The 18032-nt window shown below is 48.6% G+C and overlaps 1 protein-coding gene across 2 annotated transcripts in view; it reads right to left on the bottom strand.

Moving 5' to 3' along the window:
- Window positions 1-733: 733 nt before the first annotated feature.
- LOC119176332 (uncharacterized) overlaps window positions 734-18032 on the bottom strand; it is a 114123-nt gene continuing 96824 nt past the window's right edge. For both annotated transcript variants that reach the window (XM_037427558.2, XM_037427559.2), the window contains 4 exons: window positions 14753-14868; window positions 6743-6899; window positions 5812-6118; window positions 734-5335 (listed from right to left, as the gene is read on the bottom strand). In XM_037427558.2, coding sequence (XP_037283455.2) covers window positions 4593-5335; window positions 5812-6118; window positions 6743-6899; window positions 14753-14868 — 1323 coding nt within the window. In that variant the 3' untranslated portion in view covers window positions 734-4592. The remainder of the gene's footprint in view (window positions 5336-5811; window positions 6119-6742; window positions 6900-14752; window positions 14869-18032) is intronic.

Below are 18032 nucleotides of genomic sequence, written 5' to 3' on the forward strand. Positions count from 1 at the left end.
CTCAATACAGGTCATGCGCGATTCTTCTCAGCACAGGCGGAAGTGGTCCAACTCGCCCAAGTCAAAGTGCTTTTGGATGGGATGTTGCTCTTCGTATACCAATGGCTGTAAAAGGCGAAGTGCACGCACCCTTTCTTGTAAATGATTTGCTGTGCATGGTTAGAAAGGCTGAGCTAAGGCATAGGTTCGCTTTCGCTGTGGGGGGATATTTCAGCCCACGTTATCTAAAATAAGCGAAAAGTAGCACGGTGCATTCGCTTACGATTCTGTTAGTGGTATTCATCACGCCAGCTATTGGGCACTTTCATCGAGTGAGACGCATTCGCGCACAACCTTATGATCGTTCAGTTAGCACACGAACGCTTACTGCCGTATGTAAAAATACATCTACGGATCTTACCTTGCGTAGCTGCAACTCGTATACTTTGCCCTGCTGTCGCTGTTGAAGTGTTTCGCATTTCGGACGAAACTGACATTTTGAATTGTCGTTAGACATTTATTCCTACGAAATGCTTGTGCGCCCATTCGTTGCCTTCTTACCTGTACTTGGAACATTAAATGGTGTCGCTTATTAAAATACCTACCCAGTGTGAGTTCGACGTCTTATTTCACGCTAGACATTTTCGGGGTATTATACACACAGGCTCTAACACTCGACCTCCTATGGGAGGTTGCGTGCGAAAATGTGCGGCAAGCGCACCAAGAGTGAATAAGGGAGACAAACAGCTGCATATGATGTTTTATCATCACTATATTTTAATCCAACACGTTGTATTTTACTGTATTACACACGCAGTCTCTCACCGTCATGGTTGCCAAAGAACCAGGCGCGGTAGCGACTCGAAGAGGAAATAAAGAGTTCAGGACGCGAAATCAACAACTAAGACACGCAAAACAAAGCAATAAAATATTACAGAAGATTTTACATCCTATTTTGCGTGCAGCGTCGGAAATTCGCCATCCTGCTTTTTGTTCCTGTTTTGTTCTACGCAAACTGCACCATTCACTTTTTTTAAATATTTACAATCCGTTTGCACCATTGCCTTTGAATAAGTTACAGAGGGAAGTTCATTGTGCCTCCACGCCACCTCTTGTTAAAGCCATGCTTTCCTCTCCTTTCTTTATTTCATTTAGCAGCTCTAAATAATAACTTCGCGCGTCACTCACAGTAACGCACCATACTAGAATGAGAACAGTGGAATAGAAACGCCAATGCAAAAACGCCAAGCCCACGTGGGATGGTAGCTGCTCTAACTTTGTTTTGTGCACAGGGAGCGTTGACAAAATTAAAGAAAAAACAGTTCGGCGCAAAGCGCCAACAACAACACATCAGAGCTGACTGAGTACAGAATTCGAAACGACAGACAAGCTGTCGTCTAATTCATCACACGAAATAGGCTCACATTTACATTCTTCAATAGTCGCATCAAAAATATCACCAGGCAAACGGGAAATGCAAAATCAGCGTGGTCGAAGCCACCGCAGAACTTTTTTTTTTCGCTCCCAGTACATACGTGTCACGTTCGAAAACAAATGTACATCCTTAAGTTCTAATAATAAATGAAATGTATTTAACTCTTCGTTACACACAATATGACCACCTTATAGGCTACAGAAGGTCTGCGCGCTTCGAGTGTGATGGTAGCCACTCGCAAACATTTTTTTTTTTCGAGGAAATAAGAAATGCTAAATGAGTATTATGACTGCTCGTTCCCAATATCCCGCGTCCCTATTTAAATGTGTTCTCTATCGCATTTCTATGACGATGCCTTGGCTTGAAGTGCGCACACCTTCTCGTATACCAACGACGAGTCGAGTTTAACCATGCACCCGAGCAAACTTGTTTTACTGTTTTACTGGCTAAGTGCGTTGCTCGCACACTTTTACTATATCTGTCCAACTCAGCCTTAGACAGCGAAGGGAGCCTCGTATGGCAGAACGAGCACACTACTCGCGTGCGTGTTGAATGACGTTTCGGCTATACTAGCAACTGCCACATTATCACTACATAAATGAACAAAGTCCTTGGCGTAGCTCGCGAATGATCATTAGGAAATTATCTTTTAGTGAGCTCACATGACCACCTAACCACCCGGTCCACATTCACTTCACGATTTAAATCAAAAACACTCAAAAGAAAGTAAATTGCATACATCTAAACGGGAACCGGTATTTCACACAACTGAACGCAACAAGATAAATTTGTACCGCCCCAAACATCGCCTTACGGCATGCCGTCTCTCGTTGCACGATATTAAACTTTAATACATCATCCCCATACTTCAGTTTTCGACGTTAAATTAACTCGCAAATGCATCCTGTACCACCGGACATCTTTCAATGTGACGCTCCCGTTAAACCACGAAACTTGCGTCAGCCCGCACAGAGGTAAGTGCCGGGATTTGTTTCTGTCGATAATCTAACTTTACATAGCCACGTGGATATGTTTCCCGGATCTCACACGTTCAGACAACTTCCACAATGACGAGAAATGAAAATACAACAAAATAAATATTTCTAAGTAAAAAGAGAGTTCTGCTGTAGGGAGGATTTATCACTTTGGCTTTGAGAAACATTTGATAATTGCTGCAAAATGGTGGGGAGTGAAAACGTCTATGATCGCTTGTGCATCGTGACCCCTCGTAAGCATCCATTGTTTCCTGTCAATCATGCATTGTATCTGTATAGCCTGCACCCAAGTTGGCCTAAGACAGCCTAAAATAGCCCAAATAAAACACCGGACGTCATTTCATTATGATATGTTTCAAGTGGTGTCTCACTTCGCAAATCACAGCGTAGATTCCAAATTAACTTTATGCACTGTCATGTTTTGATTCCTTTCCACTTTCATTGTCATGCGCTGAGCTGAATTTTTTCATGAGGCCGGAAAGCTTTCGAATTAGACGCCAGTGCTTTTCAGTTAACGCCATCAGCCGCTGTTCCGAAGTATCCAGACGAGCATAAATGGCGTTAAAAAAACTTATTGGCTAGGATAAAAAATTAAGCCTTAAATATAAATAAATTAAATTTTAGGATTTAAAATGTGACAAATACTTCAACCACTTAACCGAATATTTGGGGGACAGTCATATTCGATCTCAAAATTTTCCCTGTCATTTCAACACAACTGTTCGATACGACAACCAGCCTTCCAAATGGTTTTGAACCAGGAGTACCTTTATCTATAGCAAAGCTGACAATTCAAAGCTATCGACAGGCAAAAATTTAACCATCTGCTGGCGAGAAACTGTGCCTCAGAGATTACAATAAATAGGACGCTAGCGTCAAAAAGAAAACAGTGATTGCAATGGAAAATTATGTGTGCCCACTCTGGACAAATAAAGGTACTAAACATGCAAAAAAATCATAATGTTGAAATTTGAAACAAATTCCTTCACACGAATACACACAACCACGCTAGCTGTGCAGTTTACAGCCATTTAAAGAGGCTCTTATTAACGACCAAATGCACAGAAAACACAAAATACTCCCGCTGATTCACATGCGCAATTATGAGCAAGATAGGATCAATACAGAGCTGGATACGATGTTCAGCATGAGTTCATGAGCTAGTACAGCTTCTAACAAAGAACATTTGACAAAACTATACAAACGCTGCAGTGTGCTTGCAGGCGGCACAGGGTTTGTGTATTTGACTAAAAAATGCACCACGACTCTTGTGAACCCACAGGCCTGGTAGGGCAGCATTTCTTCAAAGAATACGACGTTAAAGGGATTCCTACGTTAGAGATACTTGAAGCCACTTCGGTCATTACAAAATACGCGAACATTCTAAAATATTGGCGCACTGGACCTTTCTTGACGTGCTTTAACAACAACAACAAAAGAAGAAAAAATCTGTCTGAATTCTAGTACACAAGAGCAGCAAGAGGGCGTGGGGGCGAGGCTCGTCGAGAGGATCTCTGCGTGAACGATGCGAGATGACATCAATGTAGGGTGAGGCGGCAGCAAACAAGACACGAGATATTTTCTCCTTCTCTCATAGTTTCTATGTACAATGGTGGGGAAGGGACGAAGGGGATGAAAGAGTTCCGCGCACTGTGTCCTCTCTTTCGCAGTGATGAGCGAGTGCTACAAACCATTCGTCTAAAAGCCAGCCAGTCCGCGTAGGTGCTACGCAGACTTTGCGTGACGTCCAGTGCCAGGATCGCAGGTGGCGCTGGGATCTTTCGGTTTGCTGTTCGGTGGCCAAGCGGTGCCCAGTGAGCGCGAAGTGATAACAAGTAAATGCCCCATGCTTTGAGTAGGAAGCTCGAGATGATGATAGTTCAGCACAAGGTCGGCGTGCTGTCCAAATTTTCACGAGTTGCACGCACGGCACAGCAGCCAGAGGAAGGGAGGTCTTCTAAGGTGCTCGCGCACATCATTGTGACGGCACAGTCTACATGCAGTGCTACGACGCTGGGACGTACACACATACACACGCACACACACACACACACTACGCGGGGAAAACACGGCGACGAAGTCCGAAGCGCTCATCCCTCGAGAGAAGCGTGTCCCTGGCGGCCCGGCGCGCGGAAGGCGGCGCTGCGACCGGCAGCAGTACGGAGACGTCGCCGGGCGCTGTCTCATGAGGGGCTGGGCTGCGGCGCGCTCGCCTGGCTCGTCGACGGGCTGCTGCTGGTTGAGGCGACGGCGGCCGCGATGGCGGCAGCCGAGGAGCGCGCAGGCGCCAGTCGGCTCAGGTTGAAGGCACCCGAGGGTCCCGGCGGAGGAGGAGCGGCGGCCGGCTTCGGCAGCACCATGTCGGCGGCCGCAGAGAAGGCGGCGGCAGTTCGTAACCTGCTCAGCGACGCGGCCGTCGTCGAGTCCGTGAGGGGTGAGCCGGCCGACACCGGCGCCAGTCCCGCCGCTGGCGACATGATGGTTGGCACGCTGTACACAGTGGACAGGGGAAACGAGCCGCCACCCAGGCTGCCCAACGTACTGGCGTACCACGAGCTCGTCTTGTGGTACGGGGACAGATAATCGAGACGCGCCGAGCGCTGCAGCGACGCCATTCGCGCCGCCACTGCAGCTGCCGACGGCGCTCCCGGCGACAGCATGCTGTGGCTAGGGCTGCCGGACGTCGCCGTATCCACGATGGACCATATGCGAGGTTTCGGAGCTGAAGACACGTCGCTGTGGCCGTTGGGCGACGCTGCAGGTGTCCTCGCCGAAGACTCTGAGTCAGACAGCGAGGCATCCGACAAGTTGCCGCCGCCCTGCTGCAGACCATGTCGAGGTTCCTCGGAAGAATGCGACGTTCCGCTCGGCCGCCGCAGGTCGGTAAGGTCCGAGGACCGAGAGTCATCGTCCACGTCCACGAGATCTGCATAACGCCAAGCATTTTCTCTAGCTTAATTAAACTGAACGCCGACATGTTGAGTACGTATAAGACAACCGTTTCTTTACATTCTCTTTCCCAGTGAGCCTTAGTGCAATACACTGCCTTCCCAATGGTCCCTAAATGAACGCACTGGAATTCTCATTAGATTTAGGTTCCCATCGTAAAGCTTGCCTCCTTCGATCACGTTAACTCATAACAGCTTCTGGAACCCTCTTATCAAAGTCGATTGAATGTATTCGTAAACATAATGGTACGCAGACTTACTCATCCACTCATATCGTGTAACGTTACTGACGCCGAATCAATGCAGAGCGTTGGCGGACCGCAGCACCCACCCGGCATGCAACATAATGTGTGCTTGACAGAGACAAACTGTGTAAACAAGCTGTTTGTAATTCGCTTAGAATCGGCATTCATGCAAGGGCAAGCACGTTTCTGCAAGTAAGGGGTCTGCTAACCGTCAGACTCATCCCGTGGCCTCTTGCGGCTTTCCGACAGACCCGCTGTGCCGGCCGCAGCCGCCATCAGCTGGTGGTTCCGGCGCGCCAGCTCCTCAGCCGCCCTGGCCGCGGCCTCCGACGAAGAGGTGGAATTCTCCTGGCGCGATGCGGCCGCCAATCCTTGGCCATCCTTGGAGTCGTGTCGCGCGGGCGGCGCGTCGTCTCCGTCCGCGTCGTCGTCGTCGTCGCATCGGTTCCTAGGCGACCAGGTCATCTTGTTCTCCTTTTTTAACCGGCGCCGGGCATTCGCGAACCAAGTGGACACCTGCCCAAAGGAAAGCGACTAGCCTCAGTATAAGGGGAATGTATTATAAGCATGCATAAAAAGCGTCAAAGTCTCGCATTACGTCGGCTAAATGTCCAACATGGATTAGCTATGAAGACCAGCAAAAAAGATTAAGTTTCGTTTTCTCGGCCATATGACTTTTCTCTCTCTCCCTCTCTCTCTCTGTTTTTTTTTCATGCAAATTCGAGAGCACTGCTACTAGCGAACAATCGGAATGGCTGAAAATATAAATGAATGAAAATATCTGACAACACCCACGTGGAATTGTTAAATACAAACTGAAAAGAAGCGCGGAAAGTTGCTTCGAGGGTCTACGATTTGCATCAGACCTTCCAACTACTCTTCTTGAACTGAATGTCCATGGAAATCTTATGAGTATACGTCAGTTCACATCATCGTACTATAGTAGGAAAGCTGCTCCGATGTTGCCACAGAATATCAATACATGCTTCATCTAAGTAAATCACAAAATACCCGCTTGCAGGTGTTTTTTTTTCTTTAAAAACTTGACTCCTACCTAACCTAACCGGAAAATCTAACGCAACAAAAAGGAATGATGATGTGATTGCCCATTTGGACACGAAAAATTGATCAAGAACGCACCTGCGTTAACGTCATCTTCGTGATGATGGCAAGCATAATTTTCTCGCCCTTCGTAGGGTAGGGGTTTTTTCGGTGCTCGTTTAGCCAGGCTTTGAGCGTACTCGTGGTCTCTCTGGTGGCGTTCTTGCGTCGGGCGCCGTTGAGGTCCATGCCGTACCTATAGACACAAAGACAAAAATAAAAATTGTAACATGAAAGACGCTGGAAAGCGAAGCCACCGATTTCATAGCATCACCGGTGTTCACGTGTTATACTACAACACGCATATACGGCGACTACCGAATTGTTGAACCGAGCCTTGACCCGCTGAAACAAGAGCTGCATAAAACGAAAGCACGGAGTAAATCCTTCGAAAAGTTGACGATGTTTAACGACATGTGCATACGTGTGAGGAAACGAAACTGAGGAGGTTCATCTAACACCGAGCATTCTTTCCAAGCCCAGTATACAAAGAGTTTTACAAAATAAAGGTTTACCGTGTAATACAGACTTCTAAAGAACGTTGTCATATATCGAAACCAGGAGTAAAACAAGAAGAAGGAAATGAAAATCGTCGAACAAAGGGAGTCTCAAAGCCAGTGAAAAGCTGGCCTCCCACCACTCGGCATAAAGAGACGAGAGGCCGAAACCGGGCTGGCTGCCGCGTTGTATACAGGCGTGTACGACTGTCCACGACAGCGTTTCGATTTGCGGCGTCGTTCGGACCGCAATTCCCACAAGGCAGCACTGTCCCGAAAGTGAAAGCAGCACAAATGCACTCGAAGAAAAATAAATAAATTTATAAAGCTACGACAACCCCCAAGGCCCCTGCATGCGCCCCTCTTCTCTTGAGAAGGAGAAAAAATAAGTGAAAGTGGAAAGATCGATGCCGAACGAAACTTGGTTATAAACGCGCGCCAGCGCAGTCCGCAATCCTACACAAAACAATGAGAGGGCTGGGAACGATCAGGGTGCCAATCGACGAGGCATATTAATCACGATTATCCTCATTCATTAGAAACGCGGGCGATTCCCATGGGCTACTTCATGCTGGGAAATGAATAGCGTTCCTCCCAGGAATCCATTGCCGCCACACCACCGTGGAGAGAGGATTGTTCATTAGCAGCTAGGGGAAACACAGCGCGCCTACTTAATTCAGAAAAATGAATCTGCGTTCGGTGTCGGCTGCTGTTTAGCAAATCTCGAACGGTAGTTCGCGGTCAGAATCGCACTGCATATCTCGCCTGCGTTGTATAACCGTGTGCGACAATACCCAGAAAGCTACAGCGTACATGCAATTCTTATTACTCGCGTACGATCTTGTGAAACCATTACAGCGTACCTATAGGGCGTGGAGCTAATGCGCATGGTACGGAACTGCAACACAAGCTCTTCGAGCCTTGGGCAAGAAAGTACCTTGGAGCTAAAAACAGTCAAGCTCAAGATAGCTTTTTTTTTTGTTGTTCCTGTAATTTTGGCAAGCATAAAGGCGTAACATGAGACGTCACGTAAATATCACAACCACCTGAGTGTAAATCGTTAATGTTGCGAAGAGCCGCATCAAAATGCTTCGATGCTATTCTAGAGTAATGAGTGTTCTGCATTTTGGACCGTGCCACATTTTCCGCGCGTATCCACAGCGTTTATACTGCGCATGGCGACCGGCGGAGTCAAAAAGATCTGTGAAGGTATATCCCTGCAAATCCCGAGGTCTTCCTTTTCGTTTCCCGCGGTCGTATCAATATGCACTGAATAGTGTATTCATAGGTGAGCTATAAATAGCGCGTGTTTATGGGTACTGCGTACGAGCTTTCCGTACTGCGTACGGAAAGCCGTTTATAAACAATAATGATCCACGAATAGGACTACACAAATCAGCAAGTGGGATAAGGGCAAAGGGAGTGGCAAGGAGGTCTTACAGACAAGAAGCATTGTTCATGCGATCCAAGTTACTTAGAAGGTGCGCTGACAGCATTCAAAATATTATCTTGGCGTTAGCGCATTGTGAAATGAAACAGGTACGCCTCCTCCAAATGCATAAAATTCGTATTTCACTGGCAGCTCACATCACGCAGATGCGGGCAGCTAAATTATAATGGGAACGTGCTTGACCATACAATACTACACATAAGGAACTGTCCATTGTACGAAGTCAACACGCATGGAAAAGAAAGAATTCATAGAAGTTCCTGTACTTTATTTTGAGCTGGAACTGCTGTTCATTGTCTCACCAAGAAAATATCGGCCAGCAAGCAAGCGCATATGTACTGTTCTGGGAGATTCACGGAGTTACAACACGCAGGTGCGTCTCGCATACATGCCAAACCCACCGACGTTCGTTGGTATTACGCTTGCCCCTCCTCAGGCTAAGTAAGCTGTACATCTGCCTATAACAGCCATATCAATAAGGCCCCTCCACAATCGTCTCGTGCCAACTTTGCGTTCAATTTAGACATAAACAACCGAGCCAAACGTCGTTTTCCCTACACTCTAACGCCTAAAAGATAAATATTTATACCCTCTTGCCTCAGCCTATGAAGGCCCTCATGAAAGACTTTAGCGTTAACGCAAAAAAAAAAAAAAAGATGCACACGACACAGATTTCATTCCATAGCCGACTCACTCGAAAAAAGAAGACGCGTTCGGTTGCGATCAAAGCGCAGTGAGCATTTTCGCTGACATGGCTGAAGGAGGTGCAACATACTGACACCCTTCGTGACTCAAAATTATGCCATGGTCCTGTTTTTTTCGGCCTGCCCAAGTCAACACCGGCACACCGCCAGATTGCTAAAGCCAATAGCTTCGCTGCCATGATCAACGTCATAGGAGAAGTAGAATGAGACTTCGTAAGCCGTCTAAGTAATCCGACACATTTTCAGCTCGCTCAGCGTGTTTGCTTCGAAATCGTCCTTCCAATTTAAAGGGTGGCTCATTTTCTTTCCGTTTTCCCGACCGACAAGAACAGAGAACGACGACACCAGCGCGGCTCCAATTTAGCCTCGGCGAGGCTGATCAGTAACAGCCATTCTGGAAATCCGAGAGTCTCGTTGAACACGTCCCGGGGAAAGAGCGTGCCAGCCACGTCGAATCCCGGGGGAATCCGCGTTCGAAGGGGGCACCGGGTTCGAGCAGCCTCGACAGCCGGAAGCTCACAATTACTGGTGTTCTAACGTGCTTTAGTTCCATCGCGTTTCCAAGTGACAGCGTAATTTCGCCCCTGCGCTGCTCGTCCAGGGTGTGTCGTTTTGTGTTTGCGCAGGCCCCTTCTAATGCTGATGGATCACACAAGTGCGCGTGCGAAGAACAAGACAACGGATAATAGCAGAAAGAAAAGACGGGCCGATGTTCGCCCTACAGCTCCTTCTTGGTCCACGTATGCTCAAAAATTTATTTTTGATGTCTCTGCTGTTGCCTATATATAATGGTGTACCGCATACATGCTTCGCTGCGTTGAAACAAGCCTTGTCCTTGTTACCTGAAATATTTGGCAACTTTGCTGCATATCGTGCTCATTAACAACTAGCAGCCACTTCACAAGATCAATCGTGTTCGTCCTCATGTACGTCGGCGGTCTCTTGCATGAAACAGGCTCTCACAAATGATGTCAAACTGAAAGACGATATTTCTATTGTCCGTTCTTTCTTTTTTTTGGGGGGGGGATTCTTTCCTTGAGATGCTGCTCTCCCGTCAGCTCGAGCGGCATTTCTCCAAAACATTTTGGCAGGAAAGGCACACGCAAATGGAGTATTCGGCCAAGGAGCGCAATATAGCTGTACTTTCGCAGACCGTTCGTATAACTAAACTGTACTCTGATCAATGCCACGGCGAGTTATTCGCAGCAAACAATGCCTGGGAATAAAACAGAGCGCCTAGCTTCCGATATTTACGGCGCACCTCTCTTCGCCACTTGAGAGACGAACACGGCGCCGCAAACAAGGCCCGGCGCGTCGCCCGCATAAATCACAAAGGAATCTTCCTGGAGCTATTCATCATTGCAGAAGATGAGCCAACGCAGGCACATGGAAGGTGGCACACTGGCCGAGCCTCTCCCTAATAAGTGTTGATAAGCATAGAAGCCAGTCGAGGATCAATGGCGCCAGAGGTTACACTAATATCCCGCACACCGGTTAACGCGCACGGGATCCCTTGACGCAAGAGAAGGGTCCTTCATCGATTGCACTTAGCTGGCGGCGTGCTGCGAAGCACCCCAGCGCAGCTTTCATTGATTTCGAGTTCCACAGATGGGAAAGCCGGGAGGAGGTGTTGATTACGCGAGAGGTGAACTTCGTCCATCTTGCCGCAGCGTCGGCGCGCTCCTCCTCCTCGTGCTGCTGCTGCAACGTGGCTTCCCTTTTCGAGGCGCCCGCGATTCCTCCACCTTCTAGACGGCCTCTTAGATGATTGGTTCCCTGGCTGTTGTTATGGCGCGGCCTTTGTGATATACGTGCCCTCCTGCTCGAGGGGTGGTGACTCAACCCTGCTCCGCAGGTCTCTTCGGCATCCCTCATCGCTCGCTGCCACTCCGGCTGAATCCCATGCGGCAGCGGGCTTATTGCTAGTTTCGCTCGACCGCGTGTGTGCCTTCGTCCCAGTTTCGTGCCGACACGTTGCGCTTCGTTGTCAGTGCCCTAACTATAGCGTTGCATTGTCTGTATGCCAAGCGTTCGTGGCACTTTCAGCATGCAGGTTCGCTTGACGTGCTTTCTCGTAACGCATTAAGGGAAGAAGGAAACGGGTGTTTCGTGGTGTCTATCGTTCTCCAAGGCGGAAACGAAACTGTTGAGTAATGTCATGAAACAGCTCTGAAGTTTCATTCTGCCCGATCGCATGCACACATTTCAGGTCATGGAATGCATCTCCGGTGACACAAACCAAACTATAACCTTTTTCTAATATTGCTGGAAGAAATCAACTATGTCCTAACCCTTTCTCACCCCTCAATCTGTGCGTGAAACTGCGGTCAGTTATGCACTACTAATATATACGATATTACCTCTCTTTTCCTTTTTGTAACCCGCATTGATAATGATAATAACGCATTCATGGAATATCGAAGTCGTTGGAATGACCAAGGTTGTGAACGTTTGAGAAACAGGCACTCAGTGATCCGATCAAGGGGGCGTCGGATTTATTATAATCCATTTTATTTTCAGTACTTTTCGCATCACCCCCCCCCCCTCCACCCTAGAGTGGCTTATTTCAGCAATACCGCCAGCGCGACTGTGACCCTCCCGATGACGAAGGCCAGGAAGAACGGAAAATGAAACGGAACGTGTAAAATACGGCCGCTGTGCTCCCGACGCGGGATTAAACTTAAGCCTCGTCAAGTAGCTCTTTTCATACGGGCGTGCTCCACGACATCCCGCGAACTATTTTTGCCACTGGAGAATCGAGAAGGAAGTGTCGCGAATGCGCATAGTTATGCCGCGCGGACAAGACCCGAGAGACGACGACAGAAGGCCGGAACAAAGGCCGCTACAAGTGGCGCAAGTGTCGTTCGTTGGATGTATACAAGGCGCCCGAAAAGAAACGGTCTTTTTTTTTTTTTTTTTGCGAAGCTATAACCCGACTTGAGGACTGCTTTCTTCGGGCGTTTCAATGCTCTCCCCCGTTCTTCAGCCGGTTAAGCAGGTGAACATTGGCGTTTGTTACGCGTTTAGCTTTTCAAATAAACTCTTTTGAGGAGAACACCAACTTAGCAGTTTACCGCAGCAACAAGGCCGGTACACTGTACGCGAAATGATTTCAAGCGATAAGGGGGAAAAGGTGCACACCTTCTCGTAATAAAAACTGAAAGCAGACATTGAATTTGCGTGAATCGGTGATGTTGATGCCTTTTTCGATATGTATACTTGCACAAGTACGACTGATTCATTCGGCGTGTCATTAGGAAGGCAACTGCAGAAGCACCCAGACGCTTCACTATAAGTGCGTTGATATTGGGTTGGCAGACGTGCTTAGAACAGTCACTACCGATTGGCAGTGTATGCCAAAGTCTTCTGGAGAAACGTCGCTATTAGCTATATGCGCCAAGAAACCTCTGAAAGACGAGTAACGTATTAAATTAGGAACCGTAATCACGTACTCGACATCACTGCGATTATAATTACACGTCGGCGGTGGTGCATTCGAGCCGGGCTAAACGGAAAACGTAACAGCGTGACGCCGCAAGTGACGCTCCACTGGCGGAGAGTTCTAATGCAAGCGGGGTTCCGATATCGTTTACCGCCTGCAGCAGCTCCCGAGCCGGTGCGAGCGGGTAAGTGCGTCCGTTGCGCGCACGCAGCCCTGCCGGCCGGCGGAAGCTGCGCCAGGCGCCGCCACCGCCGAGGCGCTTGCGTGATTCAGGCGTATCAATGCGTGTGCCTGTGTACAATGTGGGCGCTACATTTCGTGCTTTCAGTAGCCGGCCGGCCAAGCCGCGAACCCACAGGCTGTTTGACGTATGAACACGTATTTCCTTTCAGGCCAATTTGGGAGAGGGGAAAGTCAAGGTGGGGCGCAATGTTTGCCGCATTTTCCTCCTTTGAGACGGCTGCCTGTCTGCGTTCTTTTTTTTTTTCCGGATACACTTTATTTTAACTGAGCCAACGATACCCCGTAATTTTCCAAGCTGTGAACTCAACTGGAAACCGGACGACCAAGAGGCACGCGAATTTCGTGTTTGTCATTAGGAAAGAGCAAAGCAAAAAACGAACAAGTAAATAGATGTAGGAAAAAAAATACCCCCCCCCTCCCCCTCCCTCCCTCGGGTAAGCTCTCTGAACAGGCGCTAGTTGCCGCCAGCTCCGACCGTCACACCTCTACACGAGTGGCACAAATGCAGCGTGCCGACTTGCGTCGCTGCGTTTCGTGAAGTTGAATGGCGTTCAGCGTGCGCGCACGTCTGCCTACACATGCGTCACTTCCTCGTGCAGCCCTGGACCGGTTTCATGCAAACAGCGCGAAGAGGCAAGGACGACACGCTCCCGGAGAAACAGAGGGCCCTGTACAATGAAAGCAACCGGCGAGCAGAGAAAGGTGCCGCCATATTCCGCACTTTTTGCTGCTCAGTTCCCAAGGCGACGGGCCACATTCGAGGCGAAGCCGTTGTATAGGCTGCAGTAGAAGTGGCGAGGAATCCACGGTATGCTGCGAGATGACTGCCTTCGCCGGTTTGAGAAAGCTGCTTCGCCGAACTGAAGAATGCCTTTCGACGATTGAATGCTCTGCGTATTTTCTTTTTTTCGATGCTTCCCCTGAGCATTCTACCGGGCAAAAAGTGTTATGCAATATGAACGACAATGCGCTTTCAGCCCTCAATAGAAATTGGAGCAATGAGACGGCTCTGCCTGTCATAAGCATTTTGATCTCAACTTTGTTATACCCTGCCTCGCTTTGCTCATCCAAGATAGCTAACTGGTGCCAGCGTCGTTCACTCCCTTGCATTGTTCCAGCTCTCCCTTTTTCTATTTGACCATCAACCAAACGGTGGCCACCCACACCTCATGTGTAAGCTCTTCACGCTAAAAGAAAACTGCAAAAGATGCACTCACACGGAACAGTGCAAGCTTTACATTGCCAGGCTGTCGACTTCATGGAAACAGCATCAACCCTCGCATCAAAGTGTCACAGCTTTGTTTCGTTTTCGTAGCAGCTGATGTTTATTGGCTAGCGTTGAGATCCAAATACATATAGTCTAGACTTCCTATATTCCTTCATGAACACACGTGCCAGATCTAGTGCACACTCTATACAGAGTCACTAGGACTTGAAGAAACATGTCGTGTTCGACGAATCGCAGCAAATGTGCACCTATGAATGGCACTCGTTGTAGAGCAACAGTTTGTACATCCTACGTGGTCCGCGTCTAAAACAGCAAAAAGCTACGCACTATCGCGTGCTTTCCCCATATATATTGTGGGTGAACAAGAAAAAAAAAAACATGCACTGAACGTCCAAACACGCTGGCTTCGCATGATGCACTGCAATTACGACAGTCCATGGCGTAGCTTACTAGCGGCGGCGCGCTTTCACAAGGCAAGTACTTACCCATTTGCGAAAGGGTAGCCGGCGATGGCAGCCGAGTCGTACGGGTAGTACATGGACGCAGCGTACGGGAGGTTTCGCCAGGCTTCCAAGTTCTCCTTCAGGTCAAAACCATTTGCCTGCGAGAAATGGGCTGTTTGAGTTTGTGTCATTGATTCATTACCTGCCACAGTGTGCTGAATATCACTCAAGCGCACCACCATTTCAGCGAGGGATATGTGCAGTTATTACGGAACTGATTACCTGCCGATGTATGGGGTTTAATATTAACACCAGGACAGTAACGTCCAAAAACCACAATACGTTTATGCGAGACGCTGTAGTGAAGGGCTCCAGAAATTTCGACCATCTGGAGTGATTTAACGTGCCCCCCCCCTCCCCTAAATCTAAGTACACGGGCGTGAAACATTTCCGCCTCCATCAATAATGCAGCCGCCGCAGCCGCGATTCCGTCCTGCAATCTTCGGGTTAGCAGTCTATAGACCACCGCGGCGGGGCGATGCATGGAGTGGAAATAAATGCAACATCATCATCGGTGTGACGCACGCTGAAAGTTTTCTCTCAGTTGATTTGTGTTGTCGTTATTGAACGGGTGAACAAAAAGGTGTCCATGCCAAGCATGCGTTCGTTGTCACTTAGTGCGCCTTTGATCGGATAGATAGATATGTGGGGTTTTACGTCCCAAAACCACCATATGATTATGAGAGACGCCGTAGTGGAGGGCTCGGGAAATTTAGACAACCTGGGGTTCTTTAACGTGCACCCAAATCTGAGTACACGGGCCTACAACATTTCCGCCTCCATCGGAAATGCTGCCGCCGCAGCCGGAATTCGATCCCGCGACCTGCGGGTCAGCAGCCGAGTACCTTAGGCACTAGACCACAACGGCGGGGGTCTTTCATCGAAGCGAGCATGCCAATGAAGTGATGCCAGAAAACTAACAATCCCGCCTCGCAGCGTATGGAGTGCTGCGCGTGCGCCAAACGGTTCTCTCATCTACATCAATCAGCTTGCTAATGATCGAGCAACTTTTACTTTCTCATTAAGCACACACCGAGAACCAGCGAACTCTTCCAATGTCCACTCACTCAGAAGAGAATGCACAAGGCCCCTCGTTTGCTTCAGTTGTTTTTTTTTTTCCTTATGACCAGACACATCCTTGGAGCTGGATCGGTGTAAGTTTTCTAAGCATGCATGTGCAGCGCTGGCGGCCTGCCACTTTGCAGCCTTTCTCCTTCTCTCCACGTCTCTTTACTGGGACAGAACGACGACAATATAAACGTCCGCCCCCTTCTACACGACAACCTTCATTGTTTAGGATGACGATAATATGTTTTTAAAAGCACGTGTTGCGGATGAATTGAGCGCGGAGCTGTTCTTACAAGATTACCATTCACTGTACTACAAAATATCCGAATGCCACTGAAAAGATCACCGCTAAACGGAACATCGTTACAACAATTTTAAAGTATTACTTTGTTTTTCGCTTTTTTTCGTAGTCTTAAAAATTGTTTGTTTGTTTGTTTGTTTCTTGAGTTTTCACAGTTTTTGACACACAATGTTCAATATTTTTGTCTAATCTCATGAGCACATCTGCCAAATACCCATTCTGCGTCAAGCCCCATTTTTAATAGGAAACAATACTAACAGCCTCACGCTGAACATCAGCAGCGGTGACTTTCAGCAAACCAGGCTGTTGACAAGTCGGAAACGTTTCCTTTTTTTTACCATTCTTCAACGAGTGTATCAATGCAAACAATACACAGCGAATCATCTCTCAATGCAGTAAAACTTTCGCTGAAAAGTTCACGGGTATGCTCTAATGCAGCGCGGTGCATTCGAGTGCGCTCCCTCGTAGCCTATAACAACCGGACATTGTTCGAGGTTGAGGGGAATAAGTGCTGAAAAAGACGTTCGCCTCCTGCTAGGCGTCTGTGCGCCAACAGCCACGGCGGTCCTTTGTTTTTCTTTATTCATTCCATTTTCCCGCCGCGTCCCTGCTGGTCGCCGTTGCCCGGCTCCTCGTTGGCATTCCGAAAGTGCATCCAGGGAGCGGACAAATGAGCAACGAGGCTTCCGTTCGAAAAGCCCGGCAAGTAAGAAAAAGAGGAAAAGCCCTGAGGAGTGGCGGCGCTGCAGAACTGCCCGCGAGAACAACCAAAGGCGACAACCAGACAGCGCACTTGGGCTGCTGCGGGAAACAGAGAAAAAAGGCTCCTTTCGCATACAAATCAGCATTGAAAGTTTAAATCGCAAAAACTAATGCACTGCTTCTGCGAGAAATGCCAACAATCGTAAAGCCAAGTGGGCCTTGTGCTCGAACACGTATTGAGAGAAAAAAAAATTACACAAAGCACACGTTGTCCGCGAAAGAGAAAGTCGCCAGAAAAGTTAATTAATGACCAGGGAACACTGGTAGCGACGGCATGACTTGACTGGTTCGCGGAATTTCTCGTCGGTTAGAGGCCCGCCCTTTAGAATTTTCGTTAATTATTTATGAGTATATGCCAGCGCGTAATCCTCTATTCATAACCGGTGCTTTAGGACATTTCGAAAGCGTTTACAGATCGTGAGGCAGAAGATCATAACTACAAGTCACTAGTACAGAATTGGCGACAAAATCACACCATAACTCGCTGATCACACCATCAACAGCACTGTATACGAAGAAAAGCAGGGGCCTAGCAAAAATTCTTTTTCGGAGGTGGGGGGCAGGGGATTTCCACCATATATACTTTATGTCTGTTCGTGCGTTTGTATGTGTGTGTGTGTATACGCAAGCAAAATTGATTTTTTTTTGGGGGGGGGGGGGGCGTCAAACCGCCTTTGACTACGCCCCTGGAGAAAAGCAATGTACGGAGACTTTGACACGCCAGTTACGTATACATTACGCAAGAATCACTGCGCAGAGCAGGCGGCAAGCAGGACGAAGAAGGGGGCCTCTGCTTCAGTGCTCACCGCAGGTTAAGTAGGTTTGACACTTCCAGGAGCGGAAGCTCACTTCTGCGGTTTGCTGCTGCTTGCGCACCTCGCCACTGCACCCGCTGCTTATGAAGTCCTCGGAGAGTGCGAGTCTGGAGGGCGACGACGCCCGAGAGGCAAACCGAGCGGCCCCTATCTCGCACGCCGCTGGGCCATGGCATCCGCCGGCGTGACCATTGTTCAGAGCGGTCATTGTGCGGCCTTCTCGTCAGCGCGTCTCTGAGGAGAAGTGGCCGCTGCGAGAAAACATGTCGCGCACACGTAACGGGTCGATCGGGCGGCTTGGTTGTGGGTGGCGATT

The sequence above is a fragment of the Rhipicephalus microplus genome, chromosome X (assembly GCF_043290135.1).
Source record: "Rhipicephalus microplus isolate Deutch F79 chromosome X, USDA_Rmic, whole genome shotgun sequence".
NCBI lineage: Eukaryota > Metazoa > Arthropoda > Arachnida > Ixodida > Ixodidae > Rhipicephalus > Rhipicephalus microplus.